This window comes from Leucopleurus acutus (genome assembly GCF_964270905.1).
Source record: "Leucopleurus acutus genome assembly, chromosome: 7".
In the NCBI taxonomy this organism is placed as follows: domain Eukaryota; kingdom Metazoa; phylum Chordata; class Mammalia; order Artiodactyla; family Delphinidae; genus Leucopleurus; species Leucopleurus acutus.
The window spans coordinates 31,887,368-31,912,034 of record NC_139150.1 but is presented as its reverse complement, the minus strand read 5'-3'; the positions used below and the strand labels follow the sequence as shown (position 1 = coordinate 31,912,034).

General features: G+C 37.2%; 1 protein-coding gene across 2 annotated transcripts in view; it reads right to left on the bottom strand.

Annotated features, from left to right (window-relative positions):
• The window catches only part of ERP44 (endoplasmic reticulum protein 44), a 91,004-nt gene that overhangs the window by 13,842 nt on the left and 52,495 nt on the right, over positions 1-24,667 (bottom strand). For both annotated transcript variants that reach the window (XM_082843201.1, XM_082843200.1), the window contains exons 5-10: positions 16,982-17,166; positions 16,147-16,262; positions 13,101-13,158; positions 10,604-10,720; positions 6,804-6,915; positions 5,620-5,761 (exon numbers count right to left, since the gene is read on the bottom strand). In XM_082843201.1, coding sequence (XP_082699327.1) covers positions 5,620-5,761; positions 6,804-6,915; positions 10,604-10,720; positions 13,101-13,158; positions 16,147-16,262; positions 16,982-17,166 — 730 coding nt within the window. The remainder of the gene's footprint in view (positions 1-5,619; positions 5,762-6,803; positions 6,916-10,603; positions 10,721-13,100; positions 13,159-16,146; positions 16,263-16,981; positions 17,167-24,667) is intronic.

Here is a 24,667-nt window from a genome sequence, read left to right as displayed (position 1 = left end):
GGGAAAGCGGCGGCGGCGGGGGTGGGGGGTGGTGGTGTGATGAATTGGGCGATTGGGATTGACATGTATACACTGATGTGTATAAAACTGATGACTAATAAGAACCTGCTGTATAAAAAATAAAATTTAAAAATTTAAAAAAAGAACATAATAAAAAAAAGATTTCTCGGCACCATTTTTTTTTCAATCAAGAAAAGCCTGATTTGGGTAAAAAAAAAAAAAAAGAACCCCCTAGACAATGAAGAACAAAACCAGATTCTCAGGGTTAAAGGGGAACTTAACGGTGACCTGATTCTAAACATTTCTCTTACCTGTCCCTCCAAGTGCTTTACCATTTCATTCAGTTCCTGGTTGGTTCCCTCTAAGTTCAACGAGACAGGCTAGAGTTCATCGTGGCAGACAAGCAAATTGCTGAATTAGGGAGATACCCCACCCCTGTAGTTTCAGTCTCGTCTCAGCTCACCACAACCACCCTCACCTGAGTACTTCAAGGAATTACGATCATAATTCTCAGTGATTTAGTGATTTGGAAGAAATGACCTAGAGCCCAGAGTTGGGGAACTCATTAGCATTAGAGTAGCCTGTTAATTTTCCTAGGAGTGACCTGAAGTCTGTCCTGCTGCTTTTTCCCATCACTGGGGCTCCAGTGGCAGCTTACAAAAGAACCCTTAAGCAAAGGAACAGATGGTAGGGTATTTGCAGGCCACAGTTTTTTAGAAGGTAAGATTCTCTAGAAAGCCCTTCCACAGTCTTATACCAGACCCCATCATCTATTGTCTTCTCTCGGGACTGGAGAACATTTCCTAGACCTACCCTCATGTGCTCTTGGGCTTCAAAACTTCCCCCCATTCCCATCTCCATATAAAAGTTTTTCCTTTACATTTGGCAAGAGACCAATCTGGTCAATCTATAGAAAAAAACTAAGGATTTAGAGATCTGTGATTTAGTTTCCGGTACTAGCAATACTGTCTCTTCAAACATCTTTCACATTCACACTTACACTGCTTTTATATATACTGAAAATGTAACTGCTTTGGTATCAAGTGTTATGAGCTTGGGATTTGGGGGTTCAGTATACTCTGACATGATTCCTAGCCCTGCCACTAATTAGTTGTGCGGCCTTGCTGGTTACCTTACCTCCCTAACCCTCATTTTCTCTGCAAGAAGAGATGAATACAACACTGGTTAGCACCTCGCCCTGCCCCCACCATGCTACAGTGCCTGCCTCTAGCTTGGGAGGAAACTGCAGCATAAATCTGCTTTGTCTCTCCTTACCACAACCATACGTCCCCCACTTAACCCCAGAAATGCCGTGCTACTAAGCAGAAGTAATAGTAATTACACTAATTTATGGAAACTGTTGATCATTTAAGCCTTAATTACCACGCAGCACAATGACAATTACACAAGCCATTAAATGTGTCTGATTCACTTTGCTGCATGTTTTGATTTTTAACACTTATCTATTCACATAGGCTCAGTTTGTAGCTCACACAGCATATGCCTCTTTACAATTAAAAAAATATTAGAGGAAATAGTGCCTAGGAGGGGAAATCAGGCACCTAAGGGAGAAATTAAAGAAGTAATTTGTTTCAGAGCTTCAAATACAGTCACTTCTCTTATCTTCGTCCCTGCTCACAGGACTAACCGCTTGCAGGATGGGAGAGGATCATTTCCCATTTCCATATTTCTTTGGGGAATCTTATTGACTCAGTGTCTTTTGGCACCAGGGCACAAGCAGAATGCTGCCAGCTGATAAATTAGCTTTTCTTGGTCAAGTGCCCATCTCTTGGTCCAGTGAACTATGGTTGGAGGATAGGGGGACTGGGTCATGTGATAAAGAATTGACCATTTACCTTAGTTTGGATAGTCTAAGAAACAGACACCAAGATGGGATTGGAAGTGCTAGAGTGTTTTAAACCCGACTTCAGAACTGGAGGAAAAAACTTAAGATAGCCAAGATGGAATTCGTCACAGGTTTCCCTTCACGTGTAACAACATTCCTAGGAATAAAAGCCAAAGTTGGGCATAGTTTGGTTGCTGGTTGGTAAACCTAACCTGAGTCAACATCCTATTGACTTCCGCTAATTTGAGACTTCATAATTAGGGCTGTAAATTTCCAGTGAAAGGAAGAAGTAAATAATCAACCCAAGATTTATCCACTACCAAAGGTAGGGAAATGGCCTGATAAGACTTTATGCAAATGACCCATGAATAGGGCAGCATTTTAATGCCAAGCACAGTCACTGCCTGGAAGCTCTTGCAGCGAACTCAACCACTAGAACAGCTGCCCCCTCTCCTAAAAAGTTTGTTCTTTTATCTTGAGCCTGCAGCCTCTGGAGGCAAGCCAATGAAGTAAGAGGAAAAGGACATGCAATCAGCTAAGACATTTCTGTCTAGCACAACAGTCAACGCTCACACAGTTGCTAAGCGGACTGTATGAGTTCCAATTTTTATCCAAATAAATGCCGGATTTTAGGGAGATCTGGATCTTTATGGTGGATTTCTGGGAACAACTACTCTTCCTTTTTAAATCCAGCACAGTCCTGCCCTCTCAAACTATCCCCCAGCTCCTCACTCAGCAAATGATCTTGCTTCCTTAGCCACAGTTAAAAACAAGAATCAGCCAGGATCCTCAGCAGTTTTCTGCTGCTGTCGCTAACACCATAAACCCCAAAAAACCCAAAGAAATGATGCACCCTTCCTTCTCTTTCTCACTAGGGAGGGTAGGTTATTTCCTTTCCTTTGCCCCTCATTCCCTCTGTGCTCCTTACGACTTTGCTTTATCAGTGAACTCCTCTTTTCCCTATCTCTTCAATAAATCCATTTGATTCTGTCCCAACAAGCATTTAATCATATTTAGTTTCTTGTTACCCTAAGGGGAGTGGGGGGAAGAAAAGCTGAAACTTTACTTCACCCTACGTCTCTCTGGAGCTATCTCCCTATTTTTCTTTCCCTTTAGAGGCTAGCTTCTTGCAAGAATCTTCATGTCAAATCTTCATTTCCTTACCAAACACTCTTCAATTCATTGCAATACAGCCTTTTGAGGGTCAAATCTAACAGATGCTCCATCCTTATCTTCTGGTTGAGCATTCCTTCCTGCTAGAAGTGCTCCTCCCGCAATTACCATATTACTCTTTTCTGTTTTTTCTTTCACTTCTTTGATTCCTCCCCCTCTTCGGTCTTCTGCACATGTTCCTTCTTCTATCCTCTCCTTAAATGTTGGTATTCATCAGGGTTCCACTTTCAACCCCGTTCTAGGTCATCTCATCTGTTTCAGTAACTTCAACTACATCCCCATGTGTTCAAGACCCAGCCCTTATCTCACTGTTGAATCCCAGAGCCATATAAACTCCTTTCTGGACACTCTTCTCCTTTGTAGCCCACAAGCACCTCAAATTCAATATGCCAAGAAAAGGAACTCGTCATCTTTACCACAAGGCTGCTCCTCCACTAAGTTCCCAGCTCACTTAGTGGCATCACAACCCAGTTAGTTGTCCAAATCAGAGTCCTGGCCATCAGGGCTAGCCTCGCCCCTCCCCCACAAGTCCTCCTATTCCACCTAAAAAAAAGTCTCAAGAATCCTGCTTCTCTCTAGCTTTACTTAGTGCTACTGCCAGAATTTTGGAAATTCATTCATTTAAGTATCTACCATCAACTCTTGCCTGGATTACTGAACAGCCTCCTAGATCCTATTTTGACTCCCTCTAATCTATTCTCCAGTTTGCATTCAGAGTGATCTTTAAAAAAACAATCCCCTGATTAAAATCCTTCATTGGCTCTTCATAGTTTTCAGGATCAAACTTCCTTAACACAGCATGTAGGGGCTTTCATGAACAAGCTCCTATTTACTTCTCTTGACCGCATCCCTCAGCGACACCCCTGCTGTTCACTCATATTCAGCCAAGAGACTCTGAACTTGTTTCTACCAACATCACCTTTCTCCAAGCCCTGTCTCCTTCTCACTTCCATGAAAAACTTCTAGAGAACTTTAGGTCCTACCTTAGGCATTAACATCTCCAGAAATCTTGAATCAGGTGCCCCTTCTGCTGAACTCTGTCAGAGCACTTATCACATTATAAAACAACTGCCTGTTACCCAGCTTGTCTTCTTTTTCTACCTGGTTGTGAGTTCTTTGAGGGCAGGGATCCAGTCTTAGTAAACTTTAAACCGTTGGGATTTTTTTGTTTTTTGTTTTTTGTTTTTTTTGCGGTACGTGGGCCTCTCACTGTCGCGACCCCTCCCGCCGCAGAGCACAGGCTCCAGACGTGCAGGCTCAGCGGCCATGGCTCACGGGCCCAGCCGCTCCGCGGCACACGGGATCCTCCCGGACCGGGGCACGAACCCGTGTCCCCTGCATCGGCAGGCAGACTCCCAACCACTGCACCACCAGGGAAGCCCTAAACCATTAGTTTTTATATGACTTGGTTTATGTTATACAACTGTCGTATAGAAGACCCGGATAAATTTTCAATGAGTTAATATGCTAAGTGGTATTCTTTTGAGTACAGGTAAAATAAAAACAGTATCTGTAAGTACTTTAAGGTTCATAACACAGCCATCATCTTGTTAATTTCTGTAACAATCCCATTAGGGAGGCTGTACCACCAACCATATTTTAAGTGTAAAGAAACAAGAACAGAGAAGTTAAGTGATTTGACCGAGGTAGGACTCAAATGTAGGCCTCCTCTATATGAGGACTGAGAATCTTCTATCAAAGAACCACATCTCTATTAAAATATTTAGAAATGAATGAGGTAATTCATCCTGCAATAGGACTTCAAATCACCCTCTAACTGTGAAATTTAATCTTTGGACATTAAAAAAGAGGTTATTTAAATGAATTTTGAAAAGAAAAGGTCTAGTTTGAATTAATACCTGTATTGCTTAAATTTTTCATATATGAAGAAACATTTCCATTTTTAATCACTGTATTTAACATCTCAGAAAGCTGATAAAAATTTAATATCTGTGGTAGTTACAAGGTTTATATGTTTATTAATACTGTGGAAAGGTGAGAATAGAGTCAGGGAGCATATCCGTTCTTGGAAAGGTCCCTAGCTGTATGCCCTTACAAATGCCTTGTCACAGCCATCTTCTGGGTCTTAAACACCACTAATGTTCTCGGTAGACACAGTCACAAATAAGCAGCAATATTACCCATTTCCTTTAACCTACCTAGGATTAACCCACTTTCCTTGATGTGCTGACAAAGACCAAACTCAATTCAAAACGAATTTCTCATAGGTCAAAAATTTTCTTTCAGAGATTAATTCCCAAGCATTTAGGATCATCTAATGCTGGCATTTCTATAGGGATATATCATAATTCTCATAGTCAGTTAACATTTTCTTTTTTTTTTTTTTTTTTTTTTACCACACTGCTCAGCTTGCAGGATCTTAGTTCCCCGACCAGTGAAAGCACCAAGTCCTAACTGCTGGACCATCAGGGAATTCCCCACAGTCAATTCTACTATAATCTGGAGTGAAAAAAAAAACCTCTTCCTTTTGAATAACAAAGCATTTCAACATAGGGTTATTTAAAATATTCAGACAATTATTTTAAGTTCATTTTTGAGACATATATCAGTAATTTTAAAAAACCAAAATGAATACTTACAATACATCCCTGAAGTCTCCAAACACATACATATGCCTAAAGCTGTCAATAGCTATTACAGGGCAATCTGCTGGAGTCTTCTGTATATGCAGAAGAGGATGTCTAAATTTGTCACAGTCAGCATGTAAAAAGTTTATGGTACCTTTAAAAGAAATAGAATTTGGAGAGGTAGATTAGAATATTCTTTTGAGGGTCAAAAGAGGAAGAGGACATGCAATCAGCTAAGACATTTCTGTCTAGCATAACAGTCAGCGCTCACGCAGCGTATTCTCATAAATTTGCAAGTTCATAAAAAGTGACATACTAAAAAAACCCAACATGCTTTAGAGTAATGTAGACCACAAAAACTAAAGCCTAAATATTACAACACTTTAAAAAGGTAGGATCTTAATTCTTAGGGCAGAGAGTATAATTTCCTTAAAAATTATAGGAACTCAACCCAAATTCAAATGCTATAGTGAATTTTTAAATTTTCTTTAAGTGGGTAATCATTTGCTCTGCAGATTACCCAGGTCTGGGGAACAAGTTCCAGAAACTGACATATGATCTGTTCTCATAGGATCATCTTCATTTCATCAAGGATGCCCTTCAAGTCCCTACTGGTCGATTTTTAATCCAATTCAACCCCAAAAATATTTAGAGTGACTAATATGGGCATGGCTCTATACAAAGCCTTCAGTTTATTTTGTTTGACTTTCTTCTCTAACTACAGAGGGAAAGCTGGTGATACCTCAAATTCCTTTTTGATGCTTTGGAGAAGTCTGCAGAGAACTACTCAACTTTCTTTCACTTGGAAATATAGTAAATGTTAATCTGACTGTGTAAGTTCTCTCAGCAGTATTTTTGGGACTATTAGAAAAGGACCAGAGAGGTATCAAGGTGCTGGAAGAAAGTGCCTAAAACTAACACTGTCCACCCATGACCCCACTTTTCATGCTGTTTGATTTTAGAGAGCTAAAAGAGTCAGGGTTTGTTTGTTTTCTTTTTTAAAGCTATTGCTTCATATTATCTCTACTGACGCCTCCCATCCCCATGTTTTCAATGTAAATTCAGGAGTTGAGCAGAGTTAAAATAATTTGTTAAGTTTTTAACCCAAATATGTTTCTGTATTAATGTAATGGAAAAGGGAGAAGGTACAAAAATAGAGAAAGGAAGGATATAAACAAACACCTTAATCTGTCTACCTTTTTCACTTATTAATTGTCGGGCTACTTCATTCTGGAATATTTCTAAACTCTCTGTATCTTCTTTCATGTGGAAGAGTATGAGAAAAGGCAGTCCTTCTTCTGTCAATTCCTGTATAGAGAAGTATTCAGTGAGAATTATCAGGCCTCTCCATTCAGCTCTAGCTATTTTCTAGGTAGGAACAATTTTAAACCCAGCCCACATAACATGCAACAGCTGCAACATCCCAGGAAAGAGATCCAATGGTGTCAATAAATGCCTTAATGGAAGAAGGAACGCATGCCCTCCACCTTAAGTATCCAAGCACTCAGAGGACTCACATGTCCTGCTGTACTGTAGATGCTGACCTGCCTTAAAGTAACCACCAGGCTGACCTGTTAGCTAGTATTGGATGAAGCCATGACATTTAAAACGTGAGTTGACCAAAGGAGGAACTATGCTGATTCTTTTTCAAGATGTTGATTTTACGAGAGGATAAACAGTCTTCACGGATAACACTGAAAAACTGAGTGTACCAGCAATAAATAAATCTAACTGACTTGCAAACTTATGCTTATTCTAAGGTTTATTGCAAAACCCACTCCACTTACATGAGACCTACCAAAAGCTGAAAAGTGTGATTCAGAACAAAAGACAAAAACCCCATAACATAGCCAGTTTTCAACCAATACACAATTTATCAACATTATTAACAAATACTTGCCACTATATATGTGTATGTTTATATACCTTGTATGTATACATACACAAAAACATCTTGAAATTTTTGTTACTTAAAAAATTTTTATTATTGTTATTGGAGAATACAAGAGAAATGTGATAAGTAGACAGCATATTTTGATCATTTATTCTCTCTGACAAATGCTAAGTTCTGACTCATAAAAAAAGTCCAGAAAGGGCCCCATAATAAAATCATTTCCATTAACAATTCTTTTGCTTATCTCTCTATAACTTAGGAACTGCCTCAGGAGAAAGCACACATGTCCTTACCCTAAAAAAGCTGAAACTGGAACCTATTTTATAGGATAAGAGTTTTCTTCTGGTTCCTGTCTCCATGTTTAAGACTGTTGCACTCACACATAGGATAAATGATTAAGCTTTTCATCAAGTTCACCTTTTTTTGTTAATTGAGATATATAGTCGGCCTTCCATATCCACAGGATCCACGAGTTGGTTGAATCCATAGATGTGGAACCCAAAAATACTGGAGGGCCAACTGTAAGGGACTTGAGCAGCCGAGGATTTTGATATCCGTGGGGGTCTGGGAATCAATTCCCGGCAGAAAGCAAGAGATGACTAATTCAAATACCATAAAATGCAGCATTTTGAAGTGTACAATTTGGTGGGTTTTATTATATTCACAAGGTTGCAAGCATCAACACTATCTAATTCCAGAACATTTCATCACTCCTAAAAGAAATCCAGAGTCATTAGCAGTCACTTCCCATCTCTCTTACCCCCAGCTCCTGGCATCACAATGATGTTTTAGCAAACTGATTTAGAATTTCTTCTTCCTCACTTTTTATCTCTTGTGCTCACATTTTTTCTTTCCCAACACATTAATTGCAACTACTCTTCCATGGTTCTGTCTTTGGACTTCTCTGCTCTAGCCTGGCAACTTCAACGAGGTCAACAATCTCAGTCACCAACTCAAATTGGTCCCTTATCTCCAAGTCCAGTTCCAGTACCTTCAATGCTCAACATAAATGCACTGTCCCCTCCTCTTAATTCCCTATTTCCATTAGTACTTCTCTTTCTCTTTTATCCCTTTTCAGGACTGAAATGCCTCTTTTAGAAAGCCATTCCTGATTCTATCCCATTTCTGCCAAAGGTAGAACTGAGTTCTCTCTGAACTCTCAGAACATTTTCTCAGTGCCCCTCATGTGGCATGTGGCATGGGGCATGTCTTTATATTGTCTGTACATGTGAACTACTGGATTGAAAACCCCTTAAAGACAGAGAATCTTATTTCACTTCTCCTTTGCTCACAGATTTTTGTACACAATATGGAATCAACCTATGACTGAATAAATGAAGACACAAATGTTGCGGAATAAATACTAACTGGGCAAGAAGACTCAGCAGTTACCTTTTAGAAAATTTAAGAGCTAAGAAGTTAAAAGTAGAAACAAATATATTACTTTATTAGTAATAAACAAAATTACTAATTTCGTAAGTAAACAAAAAATTTTTTGTTTAAACAAAAAAACACAAATATGGATGAAATAACAGCTGTTAAGAGGCAAGTAATAGATTAATAATTCGAAACTATGTGAATTAGTTTGCTAAACTAATTTATCAGTACATACGTTAACATAGTAGCTGGTAGTTTATGCTGCTAGAGCTTCCAAGTGTACCCATGTCCACATCCATACCAACATATTCTTTACCCAGCAGGTATTAAAGGATTCAGGAGAGGGAGAGCAAGACAACCAGATTCAGAGGTTAACAAATCTTTCCCCATAGTTTAAAGGATTTATGGGTAGTTGGTTACAACATGTAATAAATCTAAAGAATTATTAAATGTGCCAACTACCGTAGGGCAGGAGGTAGGGCTGGGGGAGGACGGACAGACCCTGTTTAATTGTTTAAGATTTTCCAGATCCATAACTTTCAATTGTTTTGAAAGTATCCCTGTAAGAACTGTCAAAGCAGGTGAATAATCGTGACAGGTTACTAGATCTTTCTAAGCCTCTAAGGACTAAATGATACAATAAAAATGTAAGTTAATTCAGCTAAACATACCTGAAACCCTGAGAACTGAGAAAAGTAGAAGGGATGTTCATTTGATAGAAATTAAGACAATAAGCGTGCAAGCAAGCTTTACTGGAATACAACCATACGTATTTATGTACTATCTAGGGCTGCTTTTGTGCCACAACTGCCAAGTTGAGTAGTTGCAACAGAGACTATATGAACTGCAAAACCTAAAATATTTACTGTCTGACTTCTTACAGAATTGCCAGCCTCTGACTTGGTGGGGCTTATATGGGTGTGTTTACTCTGTGATAATTTCTTGAGCTGTGTATTCAATACCTGAGCTATGCACTTAAAATTCTTTGAAGTAAGTATGCATATAGAAAGGTTTTTTTTAAACTTTTTTTAATGCTTTTTACAAATTACATTCTTAGACTGAGGGTTTTGAAAATGAAGGAACAAAATGAAATGAAAGATATGTTTCAAATACAGTAAAGAACAGAGAGATGCACCTCACAGACACAGCTCTTTGTACTTGCTCCTCCAGCTTCTTAGGTTTTTGTCTTTTGTTTTTGTGGGAGTTGTTCAGAGTTTGGGATGGGCCTTTTTTCAGCCGCATGGGATCACTGAGGACAGTTACATGACAACTGATAATTGCCTTCATTATTTACGATGGAAAGAGAACACAGTTTCATTCTTTTAGGATAGACAGGAATCAGAAAAACCTTTTTATACCAAATGATTATTCACTGTATGTAATTAATTGTAACTAAAATCTGCAGAGCATTGCTTCTAAAGCAATCCCCTTAAACAAGGATCTTCAACCAAGGGTGGGATCAGAATCACCTGAGAGGCACTTTCAAACTCATTTTCAAGGCTGTCATGAACCACTGCTATTGCAGGAAATACAACAGTGGGGTTCTGGGATAGCAGAGGTGGAGAACCATTGGCCTGTATTATGGAAATAGCTATATGTACTTATGTTCACTGTATGATTTTTATAACTGATAAGTTCTGTGGTAAAATAGTAAGATGGGTGGAAGAAGCTTGCTCTTTCGGAAATCTTAATTAAAACTAACAACACACATTAGAAAGTCTGTACCTCTCCATTTTCAAATGTTATTTCTCGGACAAGAGGAACACATTTATCTTGAATCCAATTGTAAGTCCCATCAAAATTTGTCATAGATCCCAAGTACACCATATCTGGAGCAGAATGCTGTTATAAAAACAAAGAAAAAAATTAAACAAGTCTAACCTGTGCTAGCAAAAATGCATTATTAAAGCCATCTATGAACCCAGAAAATCTATACAGGATACAAAAGAAACAAAAAACATGGAACTTCTGAGAAAGAGGGCTATAGATGGTAATAAGCTGATAACTCTGTGATTATCGGGGACCTGATTATCCAACCTGTGATGTGTAAGCCTTCTGCTTTCCCTTGGATTTGCGTCAATTAAGTGTTTACCAGTATCTTCATCAATAGCAGGCAGACATTGTGAAAAGAAGAATTATCCTAATGATTTAATTTAGCTATCTCTCCCTTCAAAAATGTTAGAAGAAAATTTGGAGACTTCCAGTGAAAAAGCCTTGAAAAATACATGATACTATATAAATCTAAGGCATGGCTATCTCTAAAATTAATTAACTGCAGTATCCGTCTCCACATTCACTCAAAATTGTATCTATGAAGTGCCTAAAATGATGGTAAATAGCTAACATTACCTAAGCCAACTTACTGTGACCAAGCACTGTTTTACCACTGTAAACACCTTGTATGTGTTGACTCAATTAATCCTCAAAACATCCCCATAAAGCAGGTACCAGTATTATCATGGCTGTTTTTACTAATGAACAAACTAAAGCGCAGAGAAGCTAATAAACTTTCCCAGAGTTATACACCTAGGAAGGTAGCAGATTCTTTTTTTTATTTTATTGAAATATAATTGATTTACAATGTTGTGTTATTTTTTTCTATAGAGCAAAGCGACTCAGTTATACATATGTATGTATAAGAATCTATATATATTCTTTTTCATATTCTTTTCCATTATGGATATTGAATATAGTTCCCTGTGCTATACAGTAGGACCTTGTTTATCCATCCTATATACAGTAATAGTTTGCCTCTGCTAATCCAAAACTCCCATTCCTTCCCTCCCCTACCCACTCTCCCCCTTGGCAACCACAAGTCTGTTCTCTATGTCTGTGAGTCTGTTTCTAGATATGTTGATTTGTACTGTATGTTAGATTCCACATATAAGTGATATGATATTTGTCCTTCTCTTTCTGACTTAACTTCCCTTATTATGATAATCTCTAGGTCCATCCATGTTGCTACAAATGCCATTATTTTATTCTTTTTTATGGCTGAGTAATATTCCATTGTATATATGTACCACATCTTTATCCATTCATCTGTTGATGGACATTTAGGTTGTTTCCATATCTTGGCTATTGTAAATAGTGCTGCTATGAACACAGGGGTGTGTGTATCTTCTTGAATTATGGTTTTGTCTGGGTATATGCCCAGGAGTGGGAGTGCTGGATCATACGGCAACTCTATTTTTTGTTTTTTAAGGAACCTCCATATTGTTTTCCATAGTGGCTGCACCAATTTACATTCCCACCAACAGTGTAGGAGGGTTCTCTTTTCTCCACACCCTCTCCAGCATTTGTTACTTGCAGACTTTTTAATGATGGCTATTCTGACCAGTGTGAAGTGGTAAGGAAGGTGGCAGATTTGACATTAAAACAGTCTCATTCCAGAGCCTGTGCTCTTAACAAGAAAGCTACACTGAGAGACACATAGATTCTGATAATCCAGAGATGGTCACACTATGTAAGCTATTATTAAAGAAATACAATTGCAGAGAATACAGGCAAATACCTATATGAATTCAAAATAGGAAATGAGCTTTCTAAGCAAAAAATTCATTCATATGGCTATAGAAAAGTTAACAACTTCAGTGTGTCAAAACACCACAAAAAAAAGTTAAAGTGAAAACTATGAATTAAAAAAAAATCCATAGATTTCTATTTGTGTGTGTGTGTGAAAATTGCAATGACAGACAGTTACGTCAATTTGGGGTGACAATACTGTGATTTCTGTCTTTTTTGTAGCTACTATCACCTGGGCCTAAACAGCTACTTCTAAGTTTAGACACACCTAACTTCTTAGCCAAGGGTTAAAAACAACTTAGCACTCCTTAGTATCTGGCAAGTACCAGGTGAACTTATAGCCCAGGAGATTTGGGAGCTTGGCTAGTCTCACTCAAGTTGGAGTGATGATCACAGACCACTGAAGCCTTTTTTTTAATTTGAGTCCCAGGCCAAAGGCAAAACAGAGAGGTGAAAAAGGCCTGGGGATCAGGGGATCTCTAGTCCCAGCTCTGCCACTAAATGCCCGAGTGACTTTAGGCTTGTGTCCTCATCTTTACTTTGGAAGGTTTAGATTAGCACAAAATGATGCCCTAAGGTTCCTTTGTATATTAAAACTTTATGATTCTATGAACATTAACATGTACAAAACTACAGATTATACTATATATGTATTTAAATTATATTAAAAATTATACACTAAGAAATAGCAACTTACCCCTGGTGGTTTGTAGATTATGTTGTCTCCACTGTATCTTTCTGGTTTTGAAACAGCTCTAATGGAAAGAGAGAAGCAGTAATAATATTTTTTAGAAAACTAATAGCAGCAATATACCTGAATGAAGCAGAATTCCCTAGCTGTTTTGCAACATATGAACTGTAACAACTTGAAATATATACTTGTCCATCTTCTTTTCTACTTATAAGATTATGCAATACCTGGCTTCCTTGGTGGCGCAATGGTTAAGAATCCACTGGACAATGCAGGAGACACGGGTTCGAGCCCTGGTCCAGGAAGATCCCACATGCCACGGAGCAACTGAGCCTGTACGCCACAAGTACTGAGTCTGTGCTCTAGAGCCCACGAGCCACAACTACTGAGCCCGTGCGCCACAACTATTGAAGCCCGCACGCCTAGAGCCTGTGCTCCACAAGAGAAGCCACCTCAATGAGAAGCCCGCGCATCACAACGAAGAGTAGTCCCCACTCACCGCAACTACAGAAAGTCCACGCACTACAACGAAGACCCAACACAGTCATAAATAAATAAATAAAGATTATGCAATACCAACAAAAGCATACATTTAAAGGAAAAATTTAATATGAGGCAGATTTTTTTAAAGGGAAATTTTAGTTAGCTGTTTTTGTGACTCAGTATTTTATCTGTGGATTGGCAGTTTGGGCACTAAATAGCTGTTTTTGACCCCAGATTGTTTCTAGTAACTGAGGATCAAGGTCATTGATGTAGTCACATAAACCAGTCACACAAACATATTATCTGCTTAAGTCAGACTCAACCATGAATTCTCTTTTAATTTTTTAAACCAAAACTTCTAAAAAAAAATAGATGAAATGAAATAACCTACACATCATTAGAATATAGTTCCATAAATAACTAATTTTTTGTTTATTTGTTTACTATTTCCCATGCCTGGTACAGGCACATAATGGGTGAATAAATATTTGGTGAGTGAATTCTACAACAAATTATAAGTCAAAATGGGTAACTTTTTCCTCTCTCTAAATTATATTTGGATTAATTGAACCCTGATTTATCTCCAGGTTCTGACTACAGTAGTCAGGAGACAGGGGCAAGCAGTACTAAGCTAGATTGATGACACTGGAACAGAAAGGAAGAACATGCTCCATTCATTCATTCACTGTTTGCTATGTGCTTCCTTTGTACCAGCTATGTTCTTGGCACTTGGTACACAGCAGTGAACAAAACTGACAACATCCTCTCATGGAGCTTCCATTTTTGTGGGGAAAAACAAACAACTAGATATTTTTATCTTGGGTGGTTAAAAACAAACAAAAAAAGGTGCTATGAAGAAAAATAAGTGGATAAAGAATGACAAGTTGGATGATGATAGTGCTATTTTATATATAGCTATCAGGAAAGATCTTTCTGATGAGATGATATCTGGACAAAGCACTCTGGATAGAGACAGTAAGGGCAAAGGCTCTGCTGCAGAAGTGTGCTTGCAGTGTTTGAGGAATAGCAAGGGGCCTGCATGGCTGGAAACAGTATTACAAAAAGCAAGGGGGAGAAGTTCTTCCGTTATTTACTCTCTACAACAATCTTCAAAAAACACTGATAATGTTTACAATAAAACACACATAAAAAACCTATAGAAGCATTTAAAACAAGGAAAAAGGTCACAAAATGAAGAGGACATACTATGCCAGAAATCTGGGCTCTACTCAAGATAGGTACCACAATAGAGTCTACCAGTTATAGGCCAAAGAAAAGAGAATAATAATATTGTATAACATCAAAGGATGGGGGAAGATAACCTCCAATGAGAAGAAAGTGTCAAACACAGAACCATAAGAATGATTCCATTTTGAAAGAGAAAGAAAAAAAAAAAACAAGATAAAGCCAGAGAAGTCAGAAAGGTAAGGATCAACCAGGGAGTTCAACATAAAGTGTAGACACAGCAGAAAAAGGACAGGGCAGGGGCTTCCCTGGTGGCGCAGCGGTTGAATCCGCCTGCCAGTGCAGGGGACGTGGGTTCGTGCCCCGGTCCGGGAGGATCCCACGTGCCGCGGAGCGGCTGGGTCCGTGAGCCATGGCTGCTGAGCCTGCGCGTCCAGAGCCTGTGCTCTGCGGCAGGAGAGGCCACAGCAGTGAGAGGCCCGCGTACCGCAAAAAAAAAAAAAAAGAAAAGAAAAAGGACAGGGTAGTTGAGGGTCACATCCTTCAGAGATATTGAAGTGGATTAAGATTGAAAAAAGGCCACTGGATTTGTTAATTAAGAAGTCACTTCGTGACTGTGTAGACAGAAGTTTCTTTAGGGTAATGGAGGTAAAAGTTAGCTTCCAGGACGTTAAGGTATTTTAACTGGTTAAAATATGAGAAATTCAAGGTAGCCAAGCAAAACTAATCTCTGAAAAAAAATTGAGAATGAAAAGAAAGAAATGAGATTATAGCTCAAGAGACAGAAGGGACAGATCAGGAAAGAGAATCATGTTTTTGGAAAAGGAAAGAGTTCATGAAAAGGGTCAGGTTGAAAACATGAGAAAGCAAGGACAACTGATGGATCAAAGCCCCAGAGGATTTTGAAGGGACAATTACAAGGAAACAAGTAAAGAGGTTAGCCGTGGAAAGGAGCATTGTTCCTCTGAGACAGGGAAGGCAGAAGAAAAGGTGGTGGAGAGCCAGAGATGAGTAAAGATGATGAAGTTCATGGTCATTAATGAGAAACACTGTGTTGTTTCAGTTTGGAAACCCCACAGGTTAATAAGCATTTTTTGTGACACAGGATAGTGTTAGTAAATGAGCTGAACAAAAGTATGAGAGTTAACCTGTCCAACCTTTTCCTCTCACCCACATTTTGAAATAGAATATAGTACAGAAAGAATAATTAACAGACTTAAACTCTTAGAAAGAGTCAGAGATAGGTGTAAAAATTGGTTGGTGACTTTAAGAAGACTGAGATAATCTTTGGAGAGGTCATCTTCAGAAAACGACCACACACAACAAGAATTTAACACGACAGCTGAGCTGACCCGACCCACTAACACACTCTCAGCCTACTTACCCAAATGCAGCTAGAAAGGCACAATCATCATGCAAAATATTTGCTACTCTTTCAAAAACTCTATAGTTTTCTGAATCCTTCTGCTCAAAATATCCAATGATATTTCTTTTGCTGCGCTGTAAAATAAAGTATGTAATTACTTTATAAACATATATAGTTCTTTAAGAATAATGTTATTGCATTTACCCAGCTGCTGTTCAATTATCTCCAAATGAAGTATGACTATAAATGCATAATTGGCTTTTAACACCTAGTCCAAAACTATTAAAGATTACATTAGGTTGAAAACAGTCTTAACTATCATCTAATCTAATAATTTCCTTCCAACATTTTATTTTAAAATTTCAAGAAATACATAACTGTTTACTCAGTGACAGTCCTTCCTAAATAAGATGACTAATTCTAAGATGTGTTAAAATAATACATCAATTCGTAATGTGTGACTGTTGGTAGAGACTCCACCGTGGGTCTCTCACACTTCTACATAAGGGTCTCCACTAAGCAAACTATGGAAACTTTGTGTATGCCTGACATTAACTTCTATTTCTTCATAATTCAGGCTACCCTTTACCCTCAATTAATTCAAATTAGTACAACTTTACTGTATTGCTATATACATTTTATCCAAAGGTTCAGTAAAATATTAGCATTTCCCTTGAGAATTAATTCAAGAAAAATTCAACTTGTTAAGTATGTGTGTGTGTGTGTATATATATATATATATAAAATCCACTGCAATGAAGTATAAGAAAATGCCAGATTCTTTGATTGCATAAGAATTTGTTTACATTAATCAGGCAGGCTTCATTTGATACAGCAAAAGTTAATGACTTACGTCAAGAGTGGTGACTTCTGCTAAGTCATGAAGTTCTTGAATGGGGTCACTTTTTTGTTGCCTGATGTAATCTGCAAGTGCTTTCACTGATCGCTGACCCCTGTATTCTCTCTTCATCATCATCCCATTACGAAACAATTTGAGGGTTGGGTATTTGCTTATCCTATATCTCTGGGCTATATCAGCTAAAAGAATGAAAAAAAAAAAGTAACGTCACCCTCAAACTTAGTCTGAGTGGGCCCATTAGCCCAACAGTCAAAAATCTTACAGTTATTTAGGGAGAACATTTTGGTTCATATAATTCTTTTCCAGTATTAGAGAAAAAAAGAGTTTATACTGGTTAAGAGGCCAGGCTCCAGACATATATTACCTGGTTTAAATCCCAAAGCTATTTACTGTATGTGTGAACTTGTAAGGTGCATCAACTCTCCAGGCCTTAGTTTCTCATCTGTAGGGATAATAATTTCTACTACATAGAGTTGTTTTAAGGACTAAATGAGACAATACAAATGCATGACAGAGTAAACTCTAAATAAATGTCAGTATTATTATAGATACAGTCTAGAAAAAAATTGGAATGTACAAAATTCCAATTTTGAAAACAGTCATTCAAATCACTTTATGTTGTGAGGATCTCTTACAGTATTTAATAAAAGGGAATTAAATGTAAATTAAAATCACTCTTAAAGGCTAAAATCTAATACTAGATTCTTTGCTAGTAGAAGAATTTATAATCCCACATATGCAAATTTTGTGTAAGCTAATACAATTAAGAGCAAAACTCAGCAGTATACACTAAAAAAAAATCCCTTTATTATGACCTATGGGTATACTCTCACACAAATCATTAAAATTAGGATTTATAGCCTCAAAATAAGAAACTAAGTAAAAATGTATGCTGATCTCACTTTTAGGAATGACAATTACTAAGATACTGACTCAATCAGAATGGAAAAGCCTTTAAATTTTTCTGCTGTTATTTCCAAGAGGTAGCAAATAGGAGAAATCAATGGTTTCTAGACATTGGTAAAGCTCGTATGGCATGCTAGTCACATGTATGAGAATGATAAAAGATACTCTACATTTTTAGAGTGAAGGGGACCTGAGAGAGCACAAGTAGCTTAAAACAGATGAAAAAAAGAATTTTTTAAACTGAGTTTTAAAATGAGGGCAGAATTCTAAAACGGTGGCCAAAAAAAAACAAACACACACACATGAAAATTCTCTAGCCCTACCTCCATTCCTAGTAGTTACAAAACAAAAACAAAACAAACAGAACTGCAATAAACTCTGTTAACCATCTTAATTTTCTAGGAGATTAGATGGTAGAAACAACTGTACCAGAGGGTATATATATATGTGTGTGCTGACAGTTTCACAGGTGTATACATAGGTCAAACTTAATTTGTACATTTTACAGTTAATTCTAGGTTAGCTATACCTCAAAAAAGATTTTTAAAAATCTAAATGAATACTGACTATACAAAACAACAACAATAATTATGCCTTATGGAGTCTGACACAAATTAAAATACATAATAACAACAACAACATATAAACTGGGGGAGGGGATGTAAGCAGAAGGTTAATGATTCTAAGTATTCTAAGGTCTACACACTGCCTAGGAAGAGCTAAAAATACTTATACTATTTCGATAAGTCAAGGTTGCATTTTTTCCTAAGATAAGAAATCAAAGAATACTAAAACGGTGTATTAGAAGTTAAGGATGGAATATGGGTTCTCAGAAGGGGGTTTGGAGAAAAGACTATGTAATTAAGATCACATAACACTTTGTTGAACTCCATGGAGGATTTATAAAGGGGAAATATACTTGACTATTAAAATTCTTTAAACAGAAGACAGATATGAGCAAAGAGACAGAACCACTGGTCATACATGAGATCGAGGAGAATATTTTATTCACCAAATCACAGAAATCTGAAATAATATTAAGATACCTTAATATACAAGTATTTAAATAGACATTAATCTGTTTGGTTTAGGAGTTAATACTTTTTGAAGCAGAACACTAGTGGATATATCAGCCATAAGCCCTTTTTCAACCTGATAAATTAATGAGAAAACGTGTCTTTGAGTTGTTGTAAAAATGGTGGTTCTATTACCTGATCAAGGAATTAATTAGATTAAACTGGTACTAGAAATTCAGGGGTAAGAGTGGTTGTATAAGCAAGTAGAAGTCTTTTAAGATAAACAGAGGCACCTCTTATAAGGCAAAGGCCACAAAGGCTTAGGCTTAAACTACTTAGTAGAAAATCAGCCCAAAGAAATAGTAAGAAGTACGGAACTTTACCTTCCTAACTAAAAAACTCATTCAGTCACCAGAACACTACACACTGAAACCTAGCATACTGTAAAATGAATTTTTGCAGTGATATATAAATGGAAAAGGTTTTAATAAAAATGCTGTTAAAATTAGGTTAAATAGTTCTATAATACTAGCCAATGCTACAATGCTGTGGTCTGGAATGTGGAAAATGTCTTTTTAGAAGTTCCTATTTCCCCCAAATATCCATCAGTAGGAGACTGGTTAAATGAAGTATGGTACACCCATACAATGAAGCACTAGGCTGTTATATAAAGGAATGAAAACGATCTCTTTGTGCTGCTAAGGAGCAATCTCCAAGATACACTGTGTTAAGTGGAAAAAGCCAGGTGCAGAGAATGTGAAAGAAATATGGAGAAGAAACTTGGAAAATAAGTAGGAATATATATACGTATATATACGTGTGTGTGTGTGTATCTATCTACCTATCTATCTATCTATATCTTTACGATGCTACCTCCTCCAAAAAACAACATCAATGGAAGAGAATGGAAGGAGAAGTCAGGAATGGAATTCATATCTCCCTGACTATACCTTGGTTTTACAGTTTTGACTTGGGACCAAGGAAATGTTTTATAGGAAAACAAAATTAGATTAAAAAATTTTAATACTGTAATTGTTATTTTTAACTAAACACGCACAAATTATAGATAAAGCACACGAGTAATCACGCTAGTGCTATTAAGAATCAAGATTTCAGCATAAGGAAAAAAGATACAAATATAAAATTGAGGGAATTAAGTAAAAACCCTGTAATATTTAGTTTGAATTGAAACTACTAGCAAAAATTCATGATCTGTTTTTCTCTTTCAAAAATACATATTTCTAAGCTCTTTCCACTGAGAGCTTCATTGGCTAATTCTACCAAATATTTAAGGAAGAAATAATTCCATTTCCACACAAACTTTTTTTGAAAATTGAAGAGAAGGAATTACATCCCAACTCATTCTGTGAGGCCAGCATTACCCTTATACAAAAACCAGACAAAGACATTATAAAAAAATTACAGACCAATATACCCAATAAACAAAATTAGAGGACCTACACTAGTGGACTTCAACACTTACTGTAAACCTACAGGAATCTAGACAGTGTGATAATGGCATAAACACAGACGATAGACAAATAGATCAATGGAAGAGAGTCCAGAAACAGACCCACATATACATGTAGAAGTGATTTTTGACAAAGGTGCAAAAGTAAAATCTAACTATATACTACTTATAAAATATACATCTAAACATAAGGATGCAAAAACTTTAAAATTAAAAGGATGGGAAAAAATATTCTATATAAAACTAATCAAACAAAATCTCATATAGCTATATTAATAGTAAATATGTACACATTAAGGCAAAAAGCATTACTACAGATCAAGAAGGTCCCTTCATACTAATAAAAAGTTCAATTCCCCACGCAGATGTAACAATTTTGAATTTCTATGTGTCAAATAAAAACCTAAAAATACATAAAGTAAAAAATGACAGAACTACAAGGAATATCTATAATCATGGTGGGAGATTATTATCACACCTCTTATAGCAACTGATATAACAAATAAAATCAATAAAATATAGAGAATTTGAACAACACAACTAAGAAACCAGAATTATTTGACAGATATATTATTCACTATCCCAAAGCTGCAACATACACATTTTTTGCAGGTATATATATCATATAAAAAACAAACATATGATGAATCACAAAAAAAGTCTCAACAACTTTCAAACGATTCAACTCATAATGAGAATAAAGTAACTTCTACACGCCATGGATCAAAGATGAAATTACAAAGGGAAACCGGAAAATATTTTGAACTGAATGATAATGAAAAATACATATCAGAACTTGCAGCGTGCAGCCAAAGCAATGCTTAGAATGAAATTTATAACATTAAAATGTATATGTTAGGGGGAAAAGGCTAAAAAACAAAAAAGTATTAATCTAAAAAAAATCATAAAAGAAAAACAAAGAAGAAAGGAGTGAATGAAAAAGATAAAAGTGGAAATTAATGAAGTGGAAAATAAACATACAATACAAAAAAAGCCAAAATCTGGTTCTTTGCAAAGACTAATATAATAAAATCAATAAAGCCCTGGAGAGACCAACCCAGAAAAAAAAAAAGAGAAAAAACACAATTTCAGGAATATAGCGGGAGTCTGCAACTCAGATAATAAGAGAATATTATCAATAACTTAATGATGGTATGGAGATTTTGATAAAATGCAAAAATTGTCACAAAACCACAACTCACCAAACCAACACTAGAAAATATAACTGGTCCTAAAATTAAGGAAACTGAACCCATAATCCAAAGCCTTCTCACAAAGAAAACTCCATTCCTAGAAAACTTTACCAGCAAATTCTACCAAACATTTAAGGAGCCAATAATGCTATTTATACAACCATTCAGAGAAAACAAAAAGAGGGGACATTTCCCAAATATGAGGTCAACATAATCTTTCTGCCAAATCTGACAAGGAAATGATGAGAAAAGAAAAATACATGTTAGTCTCAATCAAGAACATAAGATGCAAAACTTGAAAAGAAAGTATTAAAGTGAATTGAGCACTGTGTACAGAAGATAATACATCACAAGCTGGATTTAGCCTAGCACTTCAGTTTAATGCTTGAAAATCAATCAGTGTAATTCATGACATTAACAGAATGAAAAAGAAAGGTTCTACTACTTCTCAAAAGAAACAGAAAAACATCTGGTAAAATCAACATCTACTCACACTTTAAAATTTTGTCAAACTAGGGATAGAAGGGAACTTCCTTAATTTAATAAAGGGTATCTAAATAAACAAATACCAAACAACTTGACAGTAAAACACTAAAAGCTATCCTGCTGATATCAAGAAAGAAATTAAAATGCTTGCCATCACTTCTACATAACACTGTACTGGAGTTCTTAGTGTAATAAGAAAAAGAAATAAATACACACACACACACACACACACACACTGGTAAAGAATTAAAATGTCATTATTTGCAGACAATCTTACTGCGTTCACAGAAAACCCAAAAGAGGATCTACGAAAAGATTTCCACTTCCAAGCAGGATATAGTAGGTAGCAGAAATCTACTGCTTCTGCTGTGATGACTAGGAAAAAAAATGACTTTTTTTTAAAGTCACATTAATTCCAGAAAGGAAAGGACCATTCCTAAGTAAGCAAAAGCTCACTCACTGGCATTTATTTTTCCGCTAGGTTTCCTATGCAATATTCCTTTTAGAAATTAAACCTGTAACTTGTGCAGATTTAGGGCCAAGGATTACACCTGCATAGGCAGAGGGAAAGAGAAATCAGTGAAGCTATTTATAGTACCTGGGCTGGAATGGTGGACTGAAAGGGACCCTGAAACACACAGGAAGTTTTCCCCAGAGGATATTTACTGAGTACAGGGGTGGCATAGGAAGCTGGGGATTGAGCTAAAAAGAGTAACATCTCCCATGGCCTTGTAGTGCTTAGGAGATACTGTCTAATTGTATAAAGGCCCGCATCAGCATCAAACATACAACCAAGACATTTGCCAGATTTTGAAGCTGCCTAGGCAAGGAAGCATCTAGATGTTGAAAACACCATTAATTTTTAAGGCAAAGAGGAAGAAAGATATTGGTGACATATATGAGACAAATTATTAATATTCAGAATATATAAAGAACAGTTACAAAAGGACCATCAAAAAGATAAATGGGCTAAGATTATCAGTCAATTTATGAAAGAAACACAAATGGCCAATAAACGTGTAAAAACACGCTCAGTTGTAATTAAGAAGTAACAAATTAAAATTACCAGAGAACACATTTGGCCCATCCTATCAGCAAAATAACAATAACTTTTTAAGAATTTTTTAAATCAATATTATCAAGCCCTACAAAGGGGAAATATATCCTACTAGGTCCAATTTAGGTGCACATTCAATGTTAATAAAGCTAAACCAGGGACTTCCCTGTTGGCGCAGTGGTTAAGAATCCACCTGCTAATGTAGGGCACACAGGTTCGATCCCTGGTCTGGGAAGATCCCACATGCGCCACAACTACTGAGGCTGCGCGTCACAAATACTGAGCCCATGCACCACAACTACTGAAGCCCACGTGCCGCAAATACTGAAGCCAGCGCACTCTAGGGCCTGTGTGCCACAACTACTGAGGCCGCATGCTGCAACTACTGAAGACCGCACATCTAGAGCCCGTGCTCCAGAACAAGAGAAGCCACCAGAATGAGAAGCCCACGCACAGCAACAAAGAGTAGCCCCTGCTCGCTGCAACTAGAGAAAGCCTGCGTGCAGCAATGAAGACCCAATGCATCCAAGAAAAAGAAAAAAAGCTAAACTAGACTAGCTGGTGCCTGATTTGCCAAGGAATTTAATCCCCAAAGGATTTGGCAGAAAAAATATGCAATAGACCCAGAAAGAAATGAACTAGTGTAAGACGAAACATCCATTTTCTATTTGTGGCCTAAGGATCAGTATGAAATTGGACAGCAAGAGGCACTGCTAGAGACAACATAATGCTTTCAACTTCCTTAACTTGGTGAATTAGTGGGCATAATCAGAAAACAGTGTGCTAATAGCAAATACGCATAAACTGGAAGTGAAATAAATAAAGCTACAGATGGACTCCAGCGAGTCTTAAGTGCTAAATTAATGGTATTTGAATTTTATCCTACATGTGATAAGAAGACACTGAGCAGCAAAGCTGGGCTTTAAAAATATTCACCTAACAGTGGTAGAGAACCAGGGAAACTAGTAAGGAAGTCACTATAATAGTCCTGGAGAAATAAGAGTCTGTTTACCAACTTAAAAGTACAACCTTTAGGTTGCCTTAAAATTCTAGTTATGGACAGAAAAAGATTTAACACTTAAAGACTATTAGAGGAATAGATACTTGCTTGCTTAATTCTCAAATAACATCATGACAGCAAGAATACTGCATAATGAAGTGGCTTTTAATTATTAAGAAGCAAAAACCTGGGACTTCCCAGGTGGCACAGTGGTTAAGAGTCTGCCTACCAATGCAGGGGACATGGGTTCAAGCCCTGGTCCAGGAAGATCCCACAAGCCATGGAGCAACTGAGCCCATGTGCCACAACTACTGAGCCTGCGAGCCACAACTGCTGAAGCCCGCACACCTAGAGCCCATGCTCTGCAACAAGAGAAGCCACCGCAATGAGAAGCCCATGCGCCACAATGAAGAGTAGCCCCAGCTCGCTGCAACTAGAGAAAGCCCGCGCATAGCAACGAAGACCCAACGCAGCCAAAAATACATAAAAATTAAAAAAAAAAAAAGAAGCAAAAACCTTAAAATTGGGCTTTCCTGGTGGTGCAGTGGTTA